This window comes from Pteropus medius, unplaced genomic scaffold (assembly GCF_902729225.1).
Source record: "Pteropus medius unplaced genomic scaffold, Ma_sr-lr_union100, whole genome shotgun sequence".
NCBI classification, from domain to species: Eukaryota; Metazoa; Chordata; class Mammalia; order Chiroptera; family Pteropodidae; genus Pteropus; species Pteropus medius.
In genome coordinates, this window is record NW_024344321.1 from 765,604 (window position 1) to 787,722 (window position 22,119).

A 22,119-nucleotide genomic window follows, 5' to 3' on the forward strand; every position below is an offset into this window, starting at 1 on the left:
GGCTCTTCTGTACTTATTTTCCCCTAAGAATCCCCAAGAAATGATCTCAACCCAAACCTGGCTTCCTCCAGACGAAGTTCCATTCCTGGTCCCAGGAATTGATCTCTCATTCTGAGTGGACCATAGAAAACTTTTCCCTCCCCTTCTTAACAGCTCCTAATGAGAAGAGAGCAATCAGGTTACTGTCTTTTAGCCATAGTATGTATCAAGCACCTCAAAGTTTATTCTCTTTTCTTGTACTCTTAATTTCAGGTGTCAAGGATGTCCTGACCCCTTAGCTATGCTAGCTAATTAATTTTAGCAACTCTGTCCCCGCCCCAGCCAAATTAGCTAGTACATCTGAACTAAAAAGCCAAAGGGAACTGTCTCTGGCACTAATGCTGTGATACTAACTGCCCTTAGGGTTTCTGCCAGCAAGTGCAGATGAGTTAGTATATACAGTGGTTAATGTGGTTTAGTATTATTGATTGCATACTTTTTGTTTTGTTTTGTTTTTGCTGTTCAGTCCCAATAAAATTAGATAATAGAATTAGCTCATGTAAAGGATTCTGGATCAAATTAAAATATCGAGCCGTATCTTAGTCAGTTTAGGCTGGCATAACAAAGGACCAGACACTGGGTGGCTTATAAACAGCAGCGATTTATTTCTCGCAGTTCTCAAGGCTGGAAGTCTGAGATCAGGGTGCCAGCTTGGTCAGATTCTGGTGAGGACCCTCTTTCAGGCTGCAGACTGCCAGTTTCTCGTTGTATCCTCAAATGACAGAAAGAGAAAGAGCCAGCTCTGACCTCTTCTTTTAAGTGCACGAGTCCCGTTCGTGACCTAATTTCCTCCCAAAGGCCCCACCTCCAAATACCATCACACTGGGGTTAGGGTGTCAATATGTGAACTTTGAGGGGGGCCACAAACATTTAGTCCTTAACAAACCATGTGAAATGATCACTTTTATAGGTAAAAAATGGTAGGCTATTGTCAGTTTCATATGGTTCAGCCTACAGCTTGCATGTGTACCTTGCTCAAATGTTAGTCTTATTTGTCCTCCTAATTCATCTTTGTTATCAGAATAAATCTGATGTAGTCTGCATAAATGTGGATTTCTGATCATTTGCTGTAGGATTATTTGCTGCAAGTTTAAAAATTTTAAAATTATGTAAGTGAGGTCAGAATACATTTTTCTTTTAAAAACTAAATATTGTAGATAAAGCTAGATCTCTATTGACCACTGCCCCAAATTTCTGCTGCCTCTTCCCCTCACCCCAAGAAAACCATTGTTTTGAATTTTGGGGTACATCTTTACAGATCTTAAAAAAAAAACTTTAGCATTTATGTCATTTTGTATTTGTCTTTTTTGCTTTCAAGTAAATGACATTAAACTGTACATAGTCTTTTTAAAAAAATTTTTATTTTGAAATAATTATAGATTTGTAAACGGTTGCAAAAAGTGTACAGGGAGGTGCCATGTGCTCGTCACCTAGTTTCTTTCCCTCGTTTTCTTTTTTGATACATATTCTGAAATGTGCATTTTTCAATCAGTAATGTTTTGGTAGTCCACCCATGTCGATACATTTAGCTTTTTCTAGTTAATTTCTCAACTGCTGATCAAATAATATATGACCTTTTACTTAGACCTCACTGAGCAACACTGATTGAGCTTTTACACTATGTGTTTGACAGTCATTGACTTTGCAGCACCCCTGAGTTGTTTGCTCCTTCCATAAGTCATTACGGAGTGGCTGTCTTAGTTTTTGCCAGACTCTATGCACACAAAATGGTGAATAAGACAGAATTGATTCCTTCCCTCTTGAATCTCACACCCTACTGAGGAGAAACATATAAATAAGGTGATAAAAGAGGAGCTGAGTTAAATTTTAGGTAGTCTGCGTAAATATGGATTTCTGATCATTTGCAGACTACATCAAAATCTCCTTAGAAAAGTCTTTCCTCACTGCCTTACCTAATTCAACTCCTTCCATTATTTTCTATTATTATCGCCCTCTTTATTTTCTTCATAGTATTTAGAATCAGCAAGTATCTGGTCTATTGTATTCTGTTCTATTCTGTCCTATCCTAGCCTATCTTATTTTATTCTTTTATTTTAAAAAATGCTAGTGAAACCACTAAGCTGACCCATAAGTGTGAAAACCCACATTTTGGAAAACACTGCATAGAATCAATGGTTTTTCACGATGAGTATTGAGAAGGGTCTTATGGGGACTATCGATAGGGGAACACCAAGTATCTTTATTTTTAAGAGGCACCCAGATTGTTTTGCTGCTGATTTGTTGAGAAATATAGTATCCTGAGCTTCCTCAGAGAAGGCACAGAGGTTTCACTTGTTTCCTAAGAAAAGAAAAGGGCGTGGGAGCAGATTTTTTTAGAAGCGAGGGCACTGGTCTGGCAACCTAGAGAAGAGAAGCAGCCAGAGGGTACTTGCACATGGAAGGGAGAACTGTGGCTGGTTAGGGGGCCATCCTGGACAGATTCCTTACTAGTGCTATGACACTAACTTGCTGCCACACTGTGGAAGGAAGAGACTTATAATGTTGTCCTCAGTTCACTTCCTGAAACTAGAGAGATATCAGCACCCTTCCTGGTATCCCTACTATGAAGATTAGACACAGGAACAATCAAGAGAGACGACAGTGGTGGTGGCAGTGACTCCGAAGTGGAGCTGAAAGTACTGGAGTTGCTGTGGGAAGGCAGTACGGTCTGATGTCCTGCTCTGTGGCTTGCACTCAGGTGGGCACAGGAAACAATGGGTAGCTGTTTGCTGTAGTGACTAAAACAGCTATTAAATATCTAATATCAATCAGCACGCCTCTTACGAGCTAACCTCAGGAAAATGCTGGATTGATTTTCATCAAGAAAGTTGTAGAAAAGCTGTCTGCTTGGAAAGTTTTTTGAGTCTTTCTGTATGTGGAGGTGGCTGACAAAGGCTGGTCTGGAGTAGCAGATAGAACAAATTTCCCACACATTAGCTGGGACAATTTAGTCAAGTTGTCTGTTGGTGCCAGTTTTACCTATAACTTGATTCTCAAGGAATAATATGTTAGATAGAGTATGCCTATGCTTGATTCTTTGAGAGTAATGTGTTGATTAAGTGGAGTCTATATACTTGGAGCATCACTAATCTATGGGAGATAAATGTCTTTTTTCTTATCAGAGTTCAGAGAAGATGTGCATTGAAATTGTCAGCCTGGCCTTCTACCCAGAATCTGAAGTGATGTTTGATGAGAACGTAGAACAGGTGTATGTGGAGTACAAGTTCTACGATCTACCCTTGTCAGAGACGGAAACTCCAGTATCTCTGAGGAAGCCGAGGGCAGGAGAAGAGATCTACTTCCACTTTAGCAAGGGTGAGGCATCCCCTGTGGTCGGTGGGGAGGGGAGGCCAACCGACTTTTAGGCCAAGGGGTCAGAACTACTCTGGATTTCTGAAGGAGTGGATCCAATCCTTTCATTTTCTTTTGTTTATCAAAATAATATATGCACATGGGTTAAAAATATCAAAGAAGCTTAAAAAGATTTTAAATTAAAATTAAGCAGTCCTTTCCCCTCCTGTTCCACAAGCCGTTCTCTCGCGTTCCTCCTGGTCCCCACTCAGTCCACCATGCCAATTTTCACTATTTCTTCTGTTATTTAACTCCATATTTCGGAATAATGTTTCTATTGCAATTTCTTGGTTCACCAATTTTAGAGATTATCTGCTGATTTTCTACCTTGGAACATAATATTTCTCTCTCTTATACCACACCTGTGTTCCCTTCCTCCCACATAGTTGGATCATAATTTTTATTCCAATATTAATTGCATCTATTATGGATATGTAAATATGAATTCTTGCAGGGCCAAGGAGTATGCCATGATTATATTTCCTTTCTTGTTTATTATTTTGCTTGCCTCAATTTTTCAATTGCTTTATTTTTATTATACCTACTATATTTTTTTCATCCTCTTTTCCGCATTTTCCAATAATCAGAACTGTCGAATAATGTCTGTTTTTTTTCCCGAAGACTTTTCTTCATTCTTTTGTTCCTTTCTAGCCCATGGTTTAGCTATTATCTCACTGCTGCTATTTGGAGAATTTTATTTGATTCTCTCCTATGCTAGATTTTCTGTCTCCAGTGTTCTGTGTCATTCTGTCTGATTTATCTGATTTTCTCATTTTTTAATGGATCATCTTTTCCAGCGGCTTTTCAAGAAAGGGTACATTAGAAGTAAATATTTGAGACAGTCATGCTTGAAATCTCTTTATTCTACCCATACATTTAATTGACAATTAGACCATGTATAAAAATCTGTGTTGAATGAAAATACTTTTTTTTAGAATTTCAAAGCATTTGGTCCATGATTTTTCTAGATCCCGGCCAGGTGTATAACCTTTATATGAACTCTATCCCCTTCCTCCCCAGAAGACTTTATGATTTTCTCTTTATCTCCAGTGTTCTTAAATTTCAGAGTAATGTACATATTTTTCCTTTAACTGTTCTGGTCGTTCAGTGGACTATTTCAATCTGGAAGCTCATGGTTTTTAGTTCTGGAAAATATTATTGAATTTCTTTGATAATTCTGTCCCCAGCATTTTCTCATTTTCTTAGTAGAATTTGGATCCTCCAAATTGATTCTCTAATTTTATCATTTTCCTTCTATAATTCTATCTGTTTTTTCTTATTTTTCATTTTTTGGGAAATTTTCTTAATTTTACCTTCCAGTCACTGACTGAATATTTTAAATTTCTAAGAGCTGTTTCCTGTGCGTGTGTTTGTTCCTGTTTGTTTGTTTTGTTTTTTTAGTATATCCCGTCCTTATATTATTTCTCATTTGTGTATAACAAGTTCAGAGGTGGGCAGTTCAGGGTTGAGGCTATGTGATACCATCGGGATCCAAACTTCTGTCTCGCTTTCCCATCTTCAAAGTGCCTGTCCTCCATCTTTTCGATTACCCCAGTGGTCTTTAGTGGCTGCTAAGGAAAAGAAGATTGCCTTCCTGCTGAGCCTGTTAGGCAGGTTTCTCACTACACAATAGCTAGAACTTCTTCACGTGGCCAACCTACCCAAAGTAGAGCCTGGACAACATAAGCTAATTTATTGGAGGCTACAACATTCCCATATAAAAAATGAGGAGGAAGGGGAAATGGATGTTGTGACAAGTACCTTGAGTCGAACTTGCCACAAAACCCAGATCTCTAGGTGTCCCTAAAAAAATCAGTCTCCTAGAATTCTTACAGCTGTGAGGTGGTGGGAGTACCTTTATCTTTGCATATGGCAGAATAGCTTTCAATGCGGGTTGTAGAGCTTCCTTTATATCAGGGGTTTACAAATTTTTTCTTAAAGGGCCAGATAATAAATATTTTAAGCTTTGTGGGCCAGTCTCTATTACAACTATTCAGCTCTATCATTGTAGTTGGAAAGCAGCCTTAGGTAATAGGTAAATAAATATGCACTGGCCATGTTCAATAAAACTTCTTTTATGAAAACAGGTGGCCAGCCCATGGCCCCTAGTTTTCCAACCTGTTTTATATATACCACTATGAAAGTCTTAGTGCACAAATAGCAAAAGTGTATGATTCTTTGCTTTTTCCCCGCTCCTACTCTTAATACAGTGATAGACCTGGACCCACTGGAGCAAAAAGGTCGAAGGCAATTTCTGTTCGCCATGCTGAATGGACAAGGTCCTGAGCAAGGATGGTAAGCATCTGCTCCCCATTTTGAAAGGAATCTGGGAGTTTTAGTTTGGTTTTGTGCTGATATTGAATATTTGAACAATTTTATATTAATTTACTCTTAATGAATTTCTCATCACTTGAATCTAATTTGTTTGTGACCGACTACCTGATTAAAAAATATCTCATAGGTTTAGTTCATTTCTCACCCGTACCAGCCCCTGATAAGTGCTTTGCTTTTTTTGAGGCAGAAACTTACTTGAGTACTGACAGTGCCCTATGCGGAATGGACAAAATGTTTTGACATTCTAAGATGATTTGATTCATTGATTACAAATACAGTACTATTGCTAGCTTACCGAACATTATGCCTTTATAATATTTATTTTACATATAGATTTTAAAAATTATTTCTCTAAAGGAAATACTTTGACTTTGATATAATTGAAGGAAATTCTAGGTCTACTGTAAGTTTTAGGAAAGTGAATTGTCCATATTCCTGTAATCTGAAGAGGCTTCCTTTTAGAGGTTCCAGGTGAAACACATGGGATATACTTATATTTAAAAAAATTCATTGTTTAGCTGAAATTTGACATTCAAATTAAAATGGGCATCTGTTTGGGGTTTTGTTTTGGTTTTGGATTTGTAAAATCTGGCAACCCCACCTCCTTTCTTTGTGTGGGTAAGAAATAATATAGAGCTAGTGCTTTAATCCATTACTTTTCTAAAAGCCTCACATATTTGTTTAATTTGCATTTTATCTCCAGTTAGTCGTAGGAAGAACTGAAAAAGGAGCCAGCTGAAATAAACAGTGACTCTAATGTCAGTATCACTGTGGACTTTTTAAACAGATTCTTACTGGTAACTTTTGGAAATGAAAAATGCTTTGGTTGTTTCCCTTCTGCATTAATGTTAAATTTAGCTTTCTCTTTTCTTTTTTTCTGTCAGCATTCCTAGAACTCTAGTCTTTTATTCACTTACGGTGGTAACCTTTTTTTCTTCTTTTTGTAAACTTCTACTCAATTTTAGATTTCAGTTGATTTTATCTTTGACTTTCTTTTTGCCAGTATGGTACAGTGAACATATTGTCTTCATGATCAGACAAACCTGATTTTGAATCCTGACTCTTCCATTTACTAGCTCTATGATCTCTGAGTTGTCACTTAATTTGAAGGCTCCCAGGAGGATAAAATTGAAATAACATAGTTTACCTAAAGTACTTGGTGTTGTGTCCAGCATATAGTCATGATAGTTGCCATCCCTTTCCTGGGAAAATTGGGGTGAGTGAGTCAGTATTATCCTTTTGCATTGTTGAAGTTCTCGGTAATGACACAGAAACATAATCACAAATGAATATTGCTTAATGGGCTAAGAATATATCATTTCAGAATTTATTTCAGCTTAATCATCTTTAGCTGTGATTTTAGGAGCTTGGATTTGTAGTTCTGTTCTTGCTCCCTTAGCACACTCTCTATTAGCCACCAATGTTTGCTTTTTAAAAATTATTGGGATTATGAAATGTCCAGAACAGGCAAATTGAGAGACAGAAAGTAGATCAGTGGTCACCAGGAGCTGAGGGAGAAGAGAATGGAGAATGACTGCTTAATGGGTGTAGGAGGTTTTTTTTGAGGGGAGATGGAACATGATCTGGAATTAGATAGTGATGATGGTTGCACAACATTGTGATGATACTAAAAAACACTTTAAAATGGTTAAAACAATGAATTTATGGGGCATGAGTTTTATCTCAAAAAATTTAATAGGTATACCAGTTTCCAGAATTTCAAATTATTCTTTGCTAGCCTCAGTCAAGATAATAATTGCTATTGACTGCTCAGTGCTTGAGGCACTGTGCTGTGTGCTTGACAAGCATCATCTTTCAAGACATAGAACTCAAAGGAACACATTTTTATATTCATTTTGCAATTCTGTTTTCCTTCTGTTTTCCTTACCCTGCTCAGGCTTGGTACCCAACTTTTACTTAGAAATTTAAAATCTCTTCTAATTTCCTGTATTATTGTTTTTCGTGCAATACCTCCACTGCCTATATCAAATCTTTCATCAAAACTGTAAACCATCTTACAATGTATTATATCTCAACAGTTTTGAGACAACTCGATTAGTTACATTATCTCAAGTCTTAGTTCCCTCTTCTCAAGACCTGTTGTTACTTTAAATTATAATTCTTCATTCTTTTGCGTAATCTTAAGAAAATGGAGCCAAGGGAAAAGTGCTTCAGGGAAGACACTGTGTAATTTATGATTACTTTTACTGTTCCTCCCCCTTAGGTTTTCTTCCAAAGCCTAAGGTTTATCAAGAGTGCTCAGTTAAATGGATTTTTTTCCCCTTTAGTTTAAAGTTTACAGTGGTAAGTGATCCTATGGATGATGAAAAGAATGAATGTCAAGAAGTAGGATATGCATATCTGGAACTGTGGCAGATTATGGAATCCGGAAGAGACATTCTAGAGCAAGAGCTAGATAGTAAGTAAAAAGTTTTTGTGCTTCTCAATTCCACTTATTTCTAAGGAAATCATCCTAATAATGAATACTTTTCCTGTTTTACTTACAGTACATAATTACTGCTATAAAGTTGATGAGGCATAAACTGGATTGAAATCCTTACAGCCCTCTTTATTTCTAGATCAAGCATGAAAGTAATTATCTATTTGAGCCTATATACCTCATTACAACTAGAATCTATTACAAATCCCCAATGTTTAAGATAGGAAATTTTTGAAAAGACAAGTCGTTTTAATTTCAGATTTAAACACCAGAATTTCTGACCTCTCTTAAACCCATAAGGTTTATAAAGGCAGCTAATACCCCTACTCTTTTAATGCATTGTCTTGCTGCATTGTCATGCAGCCTCTTAAATAGACACCACCTCTCCTCTTCCCTTACATCGCAAGTCTTATACATTCTACTTCACAAGTGTCTTGACTACATCCCCACTGCTGTAATAGTTTTCTGAATTGGTCTCTCTGCCACTGGTTTCTTCCACCCCTATTTCCACCTACTACAGTATTGATCACCGCATTCCTCTTGAATGTTTTAAAGATTGCTATAAGACCAACACATTTAAAAAATATTTGCATTTGAATGCCTTTAGGTGGGTCTGCTCTGTCCAGTCCTTACTTATACACCGGGGACTTCAGACATTTACCTTAGCTGCTAGGCTGTAGTAGGCATTTAAGATCATCCATTAGACCATCGGTTTTCCAACTTCCAGTCATAACCGATTAGCGGGTGGTGAAATTAAATTAGTAAGTCATAATCAGAATTTGAGGGATAAAAACTTTAGAAAATATCGGAGTACATTGCACAAATATTTTGTGAAACTTGACTTACGTACATGTTTATTGAGTCATGATATAAAATTTGTACTGATTATAATTTTAAAACTTTGAAGAAAACTCTTCAGACCAAGAGTTACTCCTTCATTATTTCTCTAGTAACTTTCCTGTGATATCGGGCAAGTTATTTAACTTCTCTGTGCCTGTTTCCTCAACTATAAGATGAGAATAATAGCAGTTCCTATCTCATAGGGTTGTCATAGGGATTAAGGAAGTACCTAAGTGAAGAATTAAAATGCTTAGGATAGTGCTTGCCATCTCTGTTAGCCGTTTTCCAACTCTCACTCCCAATTTCTATTCCTGTCCCCATTCTCTAAATGTGCCATGCTCTTCCTGACCTCCATGCTCTTTGTAAATAAGGGAAATCCCCTTAAACCTTTTCTGGTGACCTCAGAAATCCCTAAAACCAATGAATGCTTCTCAATTTTGATTCTTCAGAAGAAAAATTTATAGTAATTTTATTATGGTCTCTCTTCCATTTAGGATTTAAACATGTTAGTCTGATTTTTAAAGAAACCCTTTCTGGCCCTGCTGCAGCTACCTATCACTTTAAAACACAGTTCCCAGATATATTTGCTGAATGGTTGGTCAGTCCACAATAGTATTTTGCACCTCCTATACTCTTCGATTAAGATCGAGTTTTGAAAATTGTTACCCATTTTTGTCACATCAAGTTTTCTTACTCATCTTACCATGACCTTTCGAAATCTCTAATATCATTGCTCATTCTCCTTTTAAAACTGTTCTCCCTTGGTTTTTAAGCTATTATGACTGTATCACTCTGGGGGGGGTCCTTGTCTCCTTTGCAGGTTCTTCTTCCTGGGTTTGAATGTTGGGTTCCTCTGGTTCAATTCTTGGCTTTTCTCCATATACCCACTTTCAGGATTTTAATTCTCATATCTGTTTCTAGACCAGACTTTTAATAAAACTTAGAGCAAACTAAATCACTACCTCTATGTCTCTTTGGTACCTCCCCCACACATTAAAACCTTGTACCTTGTGTTCCCTTTTAGCCACTATCCATCTTGCTATTCAAATTAGAATAGGCATCCTTGATTTCAACCTTCGCACTCCCAACAATCACAAAATTCTAATTTTACCTCTTTAAATGTTCTGAATCTGTCCTCACATCTCCATTATATGTCAGAGCCTTTCATTTCTCTCCTGAATTACTGTTAACTCATAATTATCCTTCCTTATCTACTCGCGCTCCCTTTGAATATATTCATAATAATAAAGTCAATTTTCTAGAATCACTTCTAATACCTTCGGATAAAACTAAACTCCTTAGAAGACAAACACAGCCCTTTACACCTGGCCCTTGCTTATATGCATAGCTTCCTTTTTGCCACTCCTTGGCAGTTTTCCAAACTTGACATGTTCTTCTGTCTTGGCACATGCTTAGAATATCTTTCACTTTTTGAAGATTCAGCTCAGGGATTGTCTCCAGAAAGCCTTTTCCAGTTCCTCTATGTTCCCAAAGCACCTCGCGTTTTCATCGTAGCACCTACCATCATGTTTTCCATTCTCTTCCACTGGACTAAGTCCCCCTAAGAAATGAAGCAGTAGTTTTCGTATCCCCAGCACCTAACATGGCAAATGCCAGGTATTTAAGTGTTTTTTTAATTGAATGCTGCTGCTGCCTGACACATCTTTTTCCTTTCTCAACAGTTGTTAGCCCTGCAGATCAGGCAACCCCAATAGGAATTCTGAAGGTGTCCCTTCAAGCTGCTGCTGCCTTCCATGCTATTTACAAGGAAATGACTGAAGATTTTTGTGATGAAATGAGTGCTATTTCATTCTAAATTCTGTGAGGGCACCATAGTAAAGTCTCTTATAAAGTAACTTGCTATACCATGAATTTGGTTTACTGTGATGTCTAGTATCTCTTAACCTAACGATGAAAGCTTAGAATATGAAAGTTTATTTTTGTCACACTAGCTGTATAAAGGCATTATTTTCTGACGCCTTAGTGCTTTACCAGGCAAGAAGCAGGTTTGCTTTCAGGAACTGCCAAAGAACTGTCACAAAAGTTGAATTTAAAAAAACAAAACAACAAGAAAAAAAAACCACAGTTTATTTATCTTTTAGTTCTTCCAAAATTGAAAATATCAAGTCCTACTGCTAAGGAGAAAAAAACAAACAAACAAAATCCAAGACCCCTCCCTCCCTCTTCTCTTAAAGTCACAGAACACAGAATGAACTGCAGTGGGACAGGTGGGTGCAGAGAACCAGGAGGAGGGGGATGGCAAGATAAACTCCCCAAATACTTAAAAAGCTGTTCAACAGAAACTGTGATAAATACAGGACAATGCAAGACAAGTAAAAATAAGGAGCAGCAGTGATGAGAGGCTATGTAGTAGATGTGGCCTCCCTTCCTCTTCTCTCATCAGGGTATTCTAGGCCCAAGGCATGACTCTTGCAGCTTCCAGATCTAACTGTTGACTCCTTTGAGCCTCCTCCTGGATCTCACCAGAAGCAGTATATGAGGCACAACCATTCTTAGTCAGATATACCAGAAAAGAACCAGTGGTAATTGTTTCTACCAATGTACCATGTGTGAATTTGAAAGGAGAATGGAACCAAGTCAGGGAGTGCCATCGCTTCTTATGTCTTCCAAGGCAGCAGAAATACCTCAGAATCTGCATGAGGCAAGGAAGCAGGAAAACTCAGATGGAGGTACCAGTCCGATCTGCCTCACTAACCCAAGTTGTATAGTTTATCACAATCATTAGCAAATTCCAAGAACCTGTTCTTGAGTACTGCAAAGATGGAACTTAAAGAGATGTGAGGAAGGAAAGTCATGACAGTAGGGTAGGATGGAGGATCGAATCTGCTGGTCAAAAACCATGGTACAGGTTGTTAAGGGTCACCTTGTACCAATGTCTTGGAAATACAGCTTTGAGACATCAAAGAATAAGATGTCAAAAGCCATCAATGTCTTGGCAGAAGGTAACAGGAAGAGAGAGGAATGAAACGGTATTTATTAACAGCGGAAGCCTCTGCCCTTCTTCAAGAACACCTCCTGCCCTGCCACCTGGATGGGGCCATTGGCACGTGTCCTCCTGGTGGGCCTGGAATTCCCCGAGTAGATTGGTCCACACAAATGGCCCCCTTAACCCATAAACACAAATGGCAAAACTTCAAAAGAAAAAAAGGAAAAATACAGTTTCTGTCATGTAAAATTTTCAGGGGTTGGCTGGAGGAAGAATGGAACTGAGGGCCAAAGTTCAGAAGTTACTTCCTCTTTTTCTTGGGGGGTGCGGAGCTTTGTCTGGAACCACGGTTAGAGCCTCGACCTGAACTGTGCACAGATGCCTTCCTTTTCCGGCTCATACTTCGACTCTGTTCTTCTTCTTCCTCATAACGACTCTCACGGTCCGCTAAATAGAAGAAAGAGGCATTATCAGTCAGCTACAGGTTAGCTCTAGGTACCTAATGTTACTGGGCAGCATGTAGTTTGAATGTAGTTTGAAGTCAGACCTAAGCTTTAATTTTTACTCAGTCACCAGTGAACCTGTTCAAATACTTAACCTTTCTGCCCCTTGATTTGTTTATAAAATGAAAAAGTGTTCTTGGATTAAATAAGGTAATCTATGCAAAGTATCTATCACAGTGCTTAAGATACAATAGATAACATTTCATCTTTAACTTAAATGTGGTGTTTGGTTCCAGAGTAATTAAACTGGCACAATAAAAACATTCCTAACCTGGAAGAGGCCCAGAAAAGTTAGACTATTACAGGACTTTGATTTGGAAACTGAATAGCCTAATTCTGGAGCCTTGTAAGACTATTCGGCTATCATGGCTATGAGCCCACTGGGGGCTTCAGCAGATGAAAAATCATCCATTAGGCAGAGTCGCACCTCTGGGAGAATACTCATTCCAGACCTTGTTTTCACTGTGGATTATTGATTGAAATCTCTTAGAAATCTGTGCCTAAAAAAAGGCATCAAAAATTTACCTTTTCGGGCTTCTTCTTCCAGTTCATCCCAATCCTTCCCACTCTCTTCTTCACTGCCCAATGATTCCTTGGAATAGTCTGGAATAAAATTGATTACGCTTTAGTCATTAGATAAGAATGGAATGAGGATAGAATTCTTCCCTTCTACAAAAGTAGTTTCCATAAACGATAGTAGATCAGGAAGACACAGAAACTTTTCCTTATAAAGACTAACCTGATTCTTCAGCTTCTGATGAATAATCTTCATCACTATCCTCTTCCTCTTCTTCATAGTCATCTTCTGAAGGATTAAAAGTCTCATCTTCGATTTCAGACTCTGAATCCCCTTCCTCGGCATCACTCCCCTGTTTAGTTAGAGAGAGAATAATACTATTCACTGTTTTTTTTTTAAAAAATGTTCACTTTATTAATATAATGAATTCAACCAACTCAGCACACCAGCATTATTTACATAAAAACAAACCCCAAAACCAAAACCTGAGTGACCAAGAAATAAAATGACTTATTAAAAATTATTAGTAAGGTATAATTAGTAGATACTCTAATTCATAGTTCCTTTTCTTTTTTTAGTAAGAGTTTATTTGAGCCACACTGATGATACATGCCGGAGAACAAGATCTCAAATGCTTCCCTAATTTGTATTTATTAAAGATTTACATCATCCTTCCTTACCCAGAAATATTAACTTCAGAAATACTCTTGGTAATAATGCATTATGCAAAGGTGGGAAACCAGTTTTTAGAAAACATATTTTTGCAAAATTCCCTTAATTTTTTCCAAGAACTAAAAAATTCATTGAAAGAGTTTTTATAATTTCGAGGAAATCTTGTCAGTGGCTACCAATGCCCAGTTAGTTTATCATTTACCTGTGAAACTAATTTGGAGAAACAATAATACCAAGATGTGTTCAGAGCTTTCCACATTTGGTCTGTTCCCTTATGTACAACTTATTCAGCCTTCTCCTAACTGCCCAAATAATGGGCAACTATGTAGCAGAGAAGAAACCCCACACTCACGCACCTCACCCTCAGGCTCCAGGAAAGACCAGCCACCTTGTTCAAAGAAGCCCTCAGGGTCATCAACAATGGTCTTCATGATTTTAGTCCAGTTGAGGGATTGTACTCCTTCTGTATACTTTAGGTCACATGAACTGAGAGAAATAATATTACCAATGTCAAAATCGATCCTCTATATTTTCTGAGAATGTCCAGTGTCAAATTGGTGATAAGCATTTCTGAAGAGCAGATAAACTTTTCTTAAATGTATGGGAGGTATTTTTTGCACTGAACCACCAGAGTATGCCCAAATGGCTGAAATCTGGTCTTCCAGAGCACCAGCCCTCATATCAAAGCAGCCTTCCAACCAAAGCTAGCCCTGTCCGAGTCAGTCTGAGCGCCTCTCCCTCTTTTCCACTTTCTTCGAGAAGGGAGAACCTAACCAAAACCTGGTAGTCTCTGGTGTTGAAAGAGAGTAAAATTTGAGGAGGCTGAGACAGCTACAGTACTAGAAGATAGAGTGACAGGAGAAAGCTCTAGAGATTTGCAGCAGGATTTCCTCAATTCCTTAGCTGAGGATTGATCTGAGCACATGTGAGAGGAAACTTACTAGAACTAGGCAAAAAAGCATTGGAAAGCAGTAGGCCACATAATTCCTAGATCTCAGAGCTGGAAATAATTTCTGTTCCCACCAACTTCAGTGCAAAGACCTCATAACACAGGGAATCAGGTGGAGTCTTCAGAAGAGTGCTGCCTCACCAATGGGGCCAATTAGCCCCAGACTAAGGGCTGTTCTGAACCAGCATTCATGACATTTGAGAACAAGTCTTGAAAGATCAAAAGGAATCCAGGTAAATTGACTGTATCTTAGAATAAAACCTAAAAAAATTAAAAATAATAAAACTTAGCACCCCAAAATCTGGAGTCACATGTTTGGCAACCAAGCACATATTATCAGATACTCAAAGAAGTAGGAGAAAAATCAACCAACAGAACAGATCTAGAAAACATAATGATAAGGGATGAAGTAGCATATAATGATGTTACAAAAGCTATTATATATATGCTCCACATGTTTAAGAAAGAAGAGGGAAAATTGAAGATGATATGAAAAAAAAAATTTGTAAAATAACTCTCAGAAAAAAGGGAGGGACTAAAGAGTAAATATATTTGATAGTTCCAAATATGATGAAAACGATAAAGCACACAGTTCTACAAAGCCCAATGAACACCAAGTAGAATAATTATGAAGAAAACCATACCAAACCACCGAGTCAAACTGCTGAAAAACAATGATAAACAGAAAAATCTTAAGGCAACTTGAGGAAAAAAGACAATATGTACACAGTAACAAAGAATGATAGTAGATATCTCATCAGACCTCTGAATGCTGGAAGACAATGGAGCAACATCTTAAATATTCACAGAAAAGACTGTCAATTTAGAATTCTATATCCAGCAAAAAAACACCTTTCTGAAATGAAAGTGAAATATTTGCAAGAAATAGGCTGAAGGAATTTGTCTCCAGAAAACCTACACCTCAAATGGTAAAGGTTTATGAGGCGAAGAAAAATTATAACAAACAGAAGGTTTTAACTATACAGTGGAATGGAAAGCACCGGGAATGATAAATATGAGTAAATAAATACAAAAGACTTTTCCTTTCATTTTGTAAGTTAAAAGATAACATAACTGTTTCAAAGCTTAAATAAAAAGAACGAGGCTGGAGGCATCGAGCTGCCTGACTTCAAATTATACTACAAAATGACAGTAATCAAAACGACATGGTATTGGCAGAAAAACAGACACACGGACCAGTGGGACAGAAACCCATATTTATATGGGCAAATAATTTTCGACAAAAAAGACAAAAACATACGGTGGAGAAAGGAAAGCCTCTTCAATAAATGGTGCTGGGAAAAATGGAAAGCCACCTGCAAAAGAATGAAACTAGACTGTGGTCTATCACCACACAACAAAATTAACTCAAAATGGATTAAGAACCTGAATATAAGACCTGAAACAATAAAATGCATAGAAGAAAACATAGGAACGAAACTCAAGGACCTTGGACTGAAAGAGGATTTTATGTATTTGACCTCAAAGGCAAGGGAAGTAAAAGCGAAAATAAATGAATGGGACTACATCAAACTAAAGAGCTTCTGCTCAGCGAAAGAAACCGTCAACAAGCAAAGAGACAACCATCCAAATGGGAAAGTATATTTGTAAGCAACACCTCCGATGATGGCCTAATATCCAAAATATACAAAGAACTCATACGACTCAGTAACAACAAAAAAACAAACGATCTAATCAAAAAATGGGCAGAGGACCTGAACAGACACTTCTCCCCAGAGGACATACAAATGGCCACCAAATATATGAAAAGATGCTCAACATTGCTAGCTATTAGGGAAATGCAAATCAAAACCACAATGAGATACTATCTCACACCTGTTAGAATAGCTAGACTCAACAGGACAAGTAATAACAAATGCTGGCGAGGATGTGGAGAAATAGGAACTCTCTCATACACTGCTGGTGGGACTGCAAACTGGTACAGCCACTATGGAAAACAGTATGGAAGTTCCTCAAAAAACTAAGAATTGATCTACCATACGATCCAGCAATCCCTCTACTAGGGTATTTACCCCAAAGACTTGAAAACTCATATCCGAAAAGATATTTGCACACTGATGTTCATAGCAGCATTATTCACAGTGGCCAGGACAAGGAAGTAACCGAAGTGTCCTACGATAGATGACTGGATAAAGAAGCTGTGGTACATATATACAATGGAATATTACTCACCCATAAGAAGAGATGAAATACTGCCATTTGTAACAACATAGATGGACCTTGAAATAATCATACTAAGCGAAATAAGCCAGACAGAAAAAGGAGAAAATCACATGGTATCACTTATATGTGGGATATAAACATAAAAGCAACAGATGAATAGGGCAGACAGACAGAGACTCATGGACATGGACAAATGGGCTAGTTTACCAGAGGGGACGGGGAAGGAGAGAGGGAAAAAAAAAAAATTAAAAATTAAAATGTTAAAAAATAAAAAATGATAAAACAAAAAAAAACCCAACATAAGAGCACAAATTGCAAAAGAAAAAGCTGACCAAACGGATTTCATGGAAAGTTTATACTTCTGATCTTTAATAGCTATTAAAGAAATGAAAAGGCAAAGACTCTACTAAAGGAAGAAAACATATGCAAAAACCTATATTTGATGAAGGATTTGTATCCAGCCCCCAAAATTCTTACAACTCAGTAATAGATTTTTAACATGGCCAAAAATTATGAAGATATTCCATAAAGGTAGAGAATGACACATATACATATGAAAAGGTGCTCAACACCATTAGTCAACATGGAAATGCAAATGGAAACTACAATGAGATAGCACTATACACCCACTATAATAGCTAATATTAAAAAGACTAACACCACCAAGTGCTGGTGAGGATGTGAACAACTACAATTCTCACATATTGCAGGTAGTCCAGCCACTTTGGAAAATGATTTCGTTGTTTTTTATAAAGTTAAACATAAACTTAACAATATTACCCGGCAATCTCAGTCTTAGGTCATTTAAGCAAGAGAAATAAAAACAGGTATACAAAGACCTGTACATGTTTACAGCATCTATTCATAAGAGCCACCAAATAACAACTCAAATGTCTATAAACTGGTGAAGGGTAAATAAAGTAATGATTCTCCATACAGCGAAATATTCCTCAGTAATAAGAAAGAATGTAGTACTGATACACAAGAACTTGTAAAAGATGCAAGATACAGAAGATGACATCCAGTGTGATTCCATTTACACAGAATTCTAGAAGAAGCAAAATGTATAGTGACAGAAACCAGGAATGGGGTTGAGGGGACTGACTATATATAAAGGCATTTGAGAACTTCTAGGAGTGAAGGAAATGTTAGATAAGAGATTCTAGATGGTAGATCTAAGATTGCATACATTTGTTAGAACCCATCAAATCATATACTTAAATTGGTGAATTTTTATTACATGGAAATTGTACCTCAATAAAGTTGATCTGAAAATGTCATATACATAAATACATAACATATGTGATCCTATATCACCTACCTGCAACATGTTTCTTAGGAAAATCCTCTTGGAAACCATAAATCTGTATTTTTCTCAGTTTATTACTAAGCTCTCAATACATTTCTTAAGAGGAGATTACATTTATAGCACCTCCCCTTCCCAGGAAATGAGAGGTGGGGTGGGGGAGGGGGAGGCAAAGCAAACTATATTTATGGCTGCCCAAGCTTCACCCTTTATGTAGGGAGTGATATCTTCCTGTTTACTGGGATTCTGGTACTTCCATGAGAACTACTTTTAGTAGAAGTGTGAGTATATGGATGTCAAAGGGTAAAATAAGAAATTTATCGTCTCATCTTTCAGTAAAAAGAACAAGAAATATGCCCCTTTTTGTAAATATTACACACACGTATAAGCCTTTTCATACATATATCAAATACAGTCAAAAAAGATCTCAGACTTTGATTTTCCTTGTGTATGTATCCATAAACTATTGTTGGGATATTCAGAAAAAAGTGAATAGTTCTAACAGATTCCAAATTTTTAAGTCCTGGTCTATAACTCAACCCAAATGCAGTGTCACCATGGATTTTTATGTACAACACATCATACTTACATTCTATAACACAGGGTTCATGAAGTAAATGGAAGACTGCTGGCAGATTTACTTACTTCAACCATTCCTTGATGGGGTCAAGAGAGGCTACCGGGATGGCGTTGATCATCGTCACTTTCTTGCTGTAGTCCTTGTAGACGATTACCATATCAAAGTTCTTCAGGTGAAACTGGACCCGCTCAAAGTGAATCAGCTCCACTTCATCCAATGTTACCACAAAAGGTGGCTGTCAGGAAGGAACTGGTTCATTATCATATAAATATTTCCCCCAAGCACTAGCAATTTTCAAATACTTTCAGAATGTAAATCACTACACAAAGGATAAATGAACTGTTTTGAGTTTTTTTGGGGGGCGGGAAAGACTTTTAGCAATACAGCATATTAAGGAGGCCCAGTAAAAGGATTTGCAAAATCAAAGTCTTTCCTTAAGAAGAATAAATTTAAGGAAACTATGTGAAGAAACTATGAAAAAACTATTTAAAAAGGCTTTTAGAGAATATGTTTAATAAGTTCTATGTCTAAGATAAATAAAAAACATCAAAACTGAAAATCATAAGAAAAAACAAGGACCTAGTTTTTTCTTTCTTTTTTTTTTCCTAGGCAAGGCAATCCTTGGTTGACCTCACAGATTGCAAGGACCTTCTCAGCTTACAATCCCTTATTTTTTATTTACTTTTTATGCCTACAGCACCCAGTCTTCCTAGGTGGTCTCCCATTCAAGTACTAACCAGGCCCGATCCTGCTTAGTTTCCGAGATCAGACGGGTTCGAGCTTGTTCAGGGTAGTAAGGCCGTAGACAGGACCTAGTTTTCAAAACACCTATCCTCCTGCTTTTTCTCTAACAATTTTCTTATTAAAAGGAGGTAAAAAATACTCACCCATTCTGTAGCATTTACCAGCGCACTACTAGTGGGCTGAAGGAGGCAGGTACTCCTATAGGGAGCTCCATTAAATCTGAAAGAGAATAAGAAACTAAACTCATTGCAAAGAAACTGCTGGTGCCATATGAAACTTCTTTCCTTTCCCCATTTCCAACAACTCCAGCATACTCAGTAGAGACGCCTTTCCAGAGGAAGCCTCTCATTCTTCGCCACTCACTCTGGCCCTTAAAAATTTTCAAGAGGGAATGGATGTCTCAAAGGTTTTCAGTTATATGAAAAAAAGACATGATACATTAAATTATTATTAAAGAATAACCAGTTTTTCTAAAGGCAGACCAGTGAAACTTCAAAAAAAAAAAAAGAGATATGTTACCCCAAGTCCCTAAAAGGCACTTCAAATTCCAGTTCCTCCTTGGTTAGAGCCTCTACTTTCTCAATGAAGTTTTTAAAGGCTGTTTTCAGTTTGTGCCTCATTTCTCGTTCCATCTGTTGAAGAAAAAAATGTTAACTATAACGGTCACAATACTTTTTAATAGTGCATTCCTTCAAAAAGTGTGAAGTGTTTTTATAGTTACTAATGATACTATATTTACTAATGATAATAACATGTATACCTAATTGAAGGCCACCATACCATTAACTGCAGAGCTGAGTCTGCAACCTAAGTCTAACCCATAAGTTACTGCACTACACCAGTTCAGCAGATACTTGAGTTATTCTGCAGAGATTCAGGGGTTATTTATAAAATATAACAATTACAGAGCTCAGATTTGGACCACATCCTACCTCACTACCCTGCAAATAAAATGCTAAAAGAAACTTCAGACCTGCTCAGCATAGAGGTCATCTCGGTCATGCATATGCTGATGCTTCCCCAAGTCCGTGGTGATCTCTCCCACTTCTGTGTAGAACTGCACATCTGTGTGCCGCTTCTTGCCAAACATGATGGCATTCTAAAGGAATAGAGCAGAAAGAACAAGAAAGAAGTCAGGAAACTCGGGCTATACAACAAAGAGGCAAGATACCAAAAACAAAATTTGAAAATATAAAAAATATCTACGCTAGAAATGACAGCATTTATGTAAAAATAGTTCAACTATTCATAGTTAAACTCCATAGTTAAATTCTGGAGTCATCATAAATAATGACATTTGGGAATGTAAAAGAGTACAAGTTTTAAAATGTACTCCTATTTAACAGAATGAACTCTGGAGACTGCGTTGATAATTGTGTCTAAAGCAAAAACTTTCTACTTCAGAAAGAATTTAGAGACCTTTCATGTTTTGGTGGTCATTATATATCACACCAAAGGAACAAACATGCTTAGCACCTTCTAGATGTCAGTCACAGTAAACTTTATAAACATAATTTTATTCAATTTTCTTAATGACCTTATATAATCAGTGACATTTTTCATCACCATTTTAATGGAAAGAAGGTGACAAAAAGATCTTGCTCAACATCTCATAGCTAATAAGTAGAATGATATACCTTGAGGTGAAAGTGCAAGACAATAATCATTTCTCCATCACAGGGCTGGAACAGTGCATGCTTAATGTTATTGTACAGAATATCCACTTTGTCTCCTCGAACAGATGTGAAACGGAAACCTTGATGGCAGAGGGAAGAAGCGGCTAATTACCAACCAGCATCATTAGGTTAGGCCAAAAGGTACTGCATCTTTCCTGGCTCATTTGGATAGGGTCAGAGGAAATGCCAAAAATTGTACAGAGCTTTCCTTTCCTTCTGGCCATTCAGAGATGTAAGCAGATTCCCCTCAGTATTTCCTTGTCACGCTATATTATCTGATCTTGTCATTCCTACAAATGTGCCCCAGAAGACAAAGCCCTTCCCCACTCCATGTCTCCTCACACAAGTAAAGTAGCATGTGGCATCTGGTAGTCAGAAGCCAAAACTCCATTTGACTCTAAGATGTGATGACTTTATGAAACACAACTGAAAACATGAGGCATTACATGCACTCACTTGTAGTACTCATGCAATTTCACACACACATGCACCAACACCCCCACCCAATAAAGAGAGATCATCCAAACCATTGACATGGGCCTCCAGTGAACCTTGCATCCTCTTTTGGGCAATGTTTGGACGAATGTACAGATCTTTCAGTTTGGGGTTACTCCGGTTTAGGTTAATCACCAGGGAGTCTTGTTTCACAATGCCCTAAGTGCAATGAAAATTAATGTGAATCCTCATGTATCTTTATACATCCCCAAAACCCTCATGTGTCCTTTTGCAGAGAGGTGCTTTTGTCTGTGTTCAGGCTCACCTCCTTCTCTTTCTCTTCTGCTTCCCGAGTCTTATAACGCTTCTGTACTTCTTTTATAATTCGAAAAGCATTCTGAAGGTTCAAGGCTGGTACTGTCTGTTCTCCGGGTGCCTTCATATTTGAAGCTCGGTAAGTACTGTAGAAAGGGGAAAATATATAAGTTTTTTCATCAGGCCAGGTAACCTGCACTCATTACTATATTTTATAACTGGCTTAATATCTTTGAGAAGAAAACAATACCACTGAATGCTGAGACAATGCCTGGAAAGCAAAAAAA

At 37.5% G+C, this 22,119-nt stretch overlaps 2 protein-coding genes and 1 pseudogene across 6 annotated transcripts in view; 1 reads left to right on the forward strand and 2 right to left on the reverse strand.

The window, feature by feature from the left end:
• The window catches only part of RPGRIP1 (RPGR interacting protein 1), a 58,337-nt gene extending 47,505 nt beyond the window's left edge, over nucleotides 1–10,832 (forward strand). For all 5 annotated transcript variants that reach the window (XM_039869876.1, XM_039869877.1, XM_039869878.1 and 2 more), the window contains 4 exons: nucleotides 3,162–3,354; nucleotides 5,601–5,685; nucleotides 8,013–8,143; nucleotides 10,687–10,832. In XM_039869876.1, the coding sequence (XP_039725810.1) occupies nucleotides 3,162–3,354; nucleotides 5,601–5,685; nucleotides 8,013–8,143; nucleotides 10,687–10,820 (543 nt within the window). In that variant the 3' untranslated portion in view covers nucleotides 10,821–10,832. The remainder of the gene's footprint in view (nucleotides 1–3,161; nucleotides 3,355–5,600; nucleotides 5,686–8,012; nucleotides 8,144–10,686) is intronic.
• Nucleotides 10,833–11,075: 243 nt separating this feature from the next.
• Nucleotides 11,076–22,119, reverse strand: part of SUPT16H (SPT16 homolog, facilitates chromatin remodeling subunit) — a 35,094-nt gene continuing 24,050 nt past the window's right edge. Inside the window, exons 16-26 of the mRNA XM_039869875.1 lie at nucleotides 21,843–21,978; nucleotides 21,610–21,736; nucleotides 21,044–21,162; nucleotides 20,380–20,505; nucleotides 19,926–20,038; nucleotides 19,550–19,625; nucleotides 18,728–18,897; nucleotides 14,000–14,129; nucleotides 13,194–13,323; nucleotides 12,980–13,057; nucleotides 11,076–12,398 (exon numbers count right to left, since the gene is read on the reverse strand). Of these exons, the coding sequence (XP_039725809.1) occupies nucleotides 12,253–12,398; nucleotides 12,980–13,057; nucleotides 13,194–13,323; nucleotides 14,000–14,129; nucleotides 18,728–18,897; nucleotides 19,550–19,625; nucleotides 19,926–20,038; nucleotides 20,380–20,505; nucleotides 21,044–21,162; nucleotides 21,610–21,736; nucleotides 21,843–21,978 (1,351 nt within the window). The 3' untranslated portion in view covers nucleotides 11,076–12,252. The remainder of the gene's footprint in view (nucleotides 12,399–12,979; nucleotides 13,058–13,193; nucleotides 13,324–13,999; nucleotides 14,130–18,727; nucleotides 18,898–19,549; nucleotides 19,626–19,925; nucleotides 20,039–20,379; nucleotides 20,506–21,043; nucleotides 21,163–21,609; nucleotides 21,737–21,842; nucleotides 21,979–22,119) is intronic.
• Nucleotides 19,351–19,469, reverse strand: LOC120608120 (uncharacterized; annotated as a pseudogene).